This window comes from Vigna unguiculata, chromosome 11 (assembly GCF_037176805.1).
Source record: "Vigna unguiculata cultivar grain cowpea cultivar isolate G323 ecotype 2 chromosome 11, ASM3717680v1, whole genome shotgun sequence".
NCBI classification, from domain to species: domain Eukaryota; kingdom Viridiplantae; phylum Streptophyta; class Magnoliopsida; order Fabales; family Fabaceae; genus Vigna; species Vigna unguiculata.
The window spans coordinates 10103146-10106715 of NC_140802.1; the positions used below are offsets into that span (position 1 = coordinate 10103146).

Sequence of the window (3570 nt, forward strand, 5' to 3'; positions counted from 1 at the left end):
AGGGACAACACATCTTTCATACTCATAATTGAAGTGTTATTCTTCTATTTGTATTAGAATTTGACCATGCTGAGTTCTAATGTATACCTTTATCAGAGAGATTATCAACCTAAAATTCTAATTATGCTTAAAGAATCACAACATAAAACCTAATTAACTACATTTGAGCTTTGCTGATCCATATATCCACGACAACCAAGACTTATACGAATTATCTAATTTTTTAAATACACATATATCTCACATCTCACCGGTGTCCATTGAAAGTTGAAAAGAAACAGAAGCAGAAAAATATGAAAACTCAATTCAAATTTTGCCATGATTCAATGGCAAATTCACTTATCTTATTGGTAACTAGAATAATCTAAAAAACAGAAAACAAGGTTGCATCCAATAACTGTACAGAAGAGTAAATGAGTATTTGAGTAATCAAATTATCGAAACTTAAAAGAGACGAGGCTAAGAACAAAAGGAGGTTCTAGGAAAAACAGCTTTTGTTCTAGCAATGGCCTCTTGTACTTACCACCTCAAACGAATTTTTCTATGCTTGTGGTCAACGTTGACTTGGGCACAGCACCAATAACTGTATCTTTCTTCTCACCATTCTTGAAGATCATAACAGTGGGAATGCTTCGAATTCCATACCGAGTTGCAGTTGAAGGGCTCTCATCAGTGTTGAGTTTGTAACATTTCAGCTTCCCAGCATATTGCGTTGCAAGCTCATCAATTATGGGGTGAATCATTCGGCAGGGACCACACCATGGAGCCCAGAATTCAACCAGAACAGCAGAATCAGATTCAAGGACAAGGGATTGCCAATTTGCATCAGTAATAGGAGCCACTGTAATTGACAATAACAGAAATTATTTCATTTCAATTAGTATTTCTCTCAACCAGGCATAACTTTCAATTGGTATTTTCTCAAATATTCAAAAATTTCTCCTGAAGTGAACAGAAAGAGATTGTATCCACAAGAATTTGATTGCATTGTAGTGATAATGTGCTGAAATGGATAACATGAGAACCATATAAAAAAATCCACAGACAGACCAATAGAAAACACAAGTCCAAACAAAACAATCTAGTATATATTTGTTGATTAATCTGGCATGTGATCCATGTTCGGGAATTGACAAGTTTTAGGTTGATTAACTAAGGCCTAGTACAACTCTCTTCCTTGACCTAGGCTTGAAAGTAGTCATGAAACTGAAAATGTTGCAGCAAGAAGTATGAAGGAACTTATTGCCAGAAGCATTCACTGTCTAATTCTATGGTGGTGAGACTTGTTTTTTTTCTCTCCCTCAAGTGGGTGTTCCCTCCTTGTCATCAAGATTTTATCCTTTATCCTGGTTTTGGGACCGACTGGGAACATCCTGAACTCTGGTCATTATCTTCATTCTTCATCCATCCCACTTCGGTCGGCCAACAACCGTGCGATATCCACCAATGGACGGTCCAGAAACCATGGGGCAGAGTTTAATCTGTCCTTATGTTGATTGATAAGAGAAAATAACATGCATTCACAAAAGCAAGACCTTCGTATAAGGTTTATTCCATCAATGCAAATGAAATTCCCAAAAGAATAAATTTAAGATAGACAGACAACTTTGAGGAAATACAGTTGGTATAAAAGTTCAAGAACTACTTAAACGAAAATCAAATTTTAATTGGAAAATAATACCTAACCCCATCTAGGATACTAGACCTAAGTTTGTTATACATGAAAACTATGGATCCCTAGCATGATGAATCTACAATAAACTCTACCGAAAATGGATCTGCCATTGCCGTACGTCAACACAGCTAATAGCTAGATGAACTATTGACACTAGGGCAATTCAAAATCAGTATTTCTAACACAACCTGCCATTTTATTGCATCGTGGTTACAGAATTTTAACATTAATCCAAGACCATTCCCTTCCCAACCCAAATATCCCAATGTCAATGTACTCCAGACATTCAGACAAAGGAAACTATCAAAAAATATCAATCAGTTAAGTGAAAAATAATTATTATATTCTAACAATTAGTATACTTCAAAACTACTTTCTACGCCAAGTTCTCGGATGGCGTTAGTTCAAACCCCAAGTCTAAAATCATCTCAAAGTCTAAAATTATTTTATACATGAGTTCATTTGTAAAATTTTCTGACTTCTTTAAAAGATTATTTTTCAATTCCACAACCAATTTTTACTCTAGAACAAATATTCTTCGATTTTAATTTCGACACCAAAAGTCCAACGATTAAGCAACAAAATCCTACATTTTTTATTTTATTTAAATTATTACGGCGAAAACATGAGCCACTACGAAAAAAACGTTGAAGTTCTTTCAGTTTCACTGTCTGAAACTAGATAAATTTCATTTTATTCTTATATTTTAAGAAAAGAACTTGCATCTATTAGCTGTTAAAAACGAAAATATTTATTTTTAAATTACGATTTCAAAAGCAAAAAATATATACCGAAGCAAACGAAAGAAGAAGAAAACTGACCATCGACGACGGTATCCTGAGCCTCGCGCACAACGCGCACGGTGTGTGAGGCGACTTTGGGAGCGGAGGCTGCCACGAATCGCGCGACGGTTGGTCTGAGTCTGAGGCCGATGCACTGCGGGAGCTTGGCGGAGGTGGGGCGAGCGGCGACGGAAGAGGAGACGGCGGAAGGAAGGCCAACGAGGACGAGAGAGTCGAAGAGTGTGGCCATGGTGGAAGGGAAGCAGAGATCTTAGTCGAGATTGTGTGTGTGTGTGTGTGTGTGTGAAGAAGAAGAAAGAGAGAAGAAGAGTGAAGTGTGTGATTTGTTGTACGGATGGGTTACAGGACCAGTGTCCAACAGTTCGAATTTTTTTTTTCTAATAATTGATTTACTGGATTGGATTATTTTAACTTTTTTATTATTTTATAGTTTATTTTAGCTTTTTACTTCTTTTAAAATGTTTAATTTCATTCTTCAATTATTTAAAAATATTTAAATTTTAAATTTTTTATTTAATCTAATTTTATTATTTTTTTAAAACAATTTAATTTTGTTTTATTTTTGAACTAAATTAACAATTAATTTTAGTTACAATTTAAATGTTAATTTTATTTTTTTTAAATTAATACATTAAATCAAAATTAATAATTCATTTTAATTATAATTTATATATATATATATATATATATATTAATTTTTTGTTTGAAATATATATATTAAATTACTTTGTGATTTAATGTTTACGTTCTAGAAAAAGAAAGATGTATATATTAATTGTAATTAAAATTAATTATTAATTTAATTTTAAAGAAGACAAAATTAATATTTTTTAAAAGATAAAAAAATTAAATTGAATCAAAATTTTAAATAAATAGACTCATTTGAAAATTTTTATAAACAATTAGAAGATTAAATTGAATTTTTTAAAAAAATTGTAAGAAAAAAAAATAATAAAGAAATCAAACTAATAAATTAAATAATTATAAAACACTAATTTTTTTTGTTATTTTAATTAAAGACAGAACAAATAAATAGGATGTTTATATTTATTAATTTTTTAAAATAAATGTTTAGGTAACTTATAATTCAAT

General features: G+C 31.7%; 1 protein-coding gene across 1 annotated transcript; it reads right to left on the minus strand.

Moving 5' to 3' along the window:
- Positions 1-305: 305 nt before the first annotated feature.
- Positions 306-2828, minus strand: LOC114168728 (uncharacterized). Its single transcript, XM_028053641.2, has 2 exons — positions 2497-2828; positions 306-841 (listed from the first exon to the last, which is right to left on the minus strand). Exons 1-2 carry the CDS (start codon positions 2705-2707, stop codon positions 528-530), a joined length of 525 nt encoding a protein of 174 aa, XP_027909442.2. The 5' UTR covers positions 2708-2828; the 3' UTR covers positions 306-527.
- Between the last annotated feature and the right edge of the window lie 742 nt (positions 2829-3570).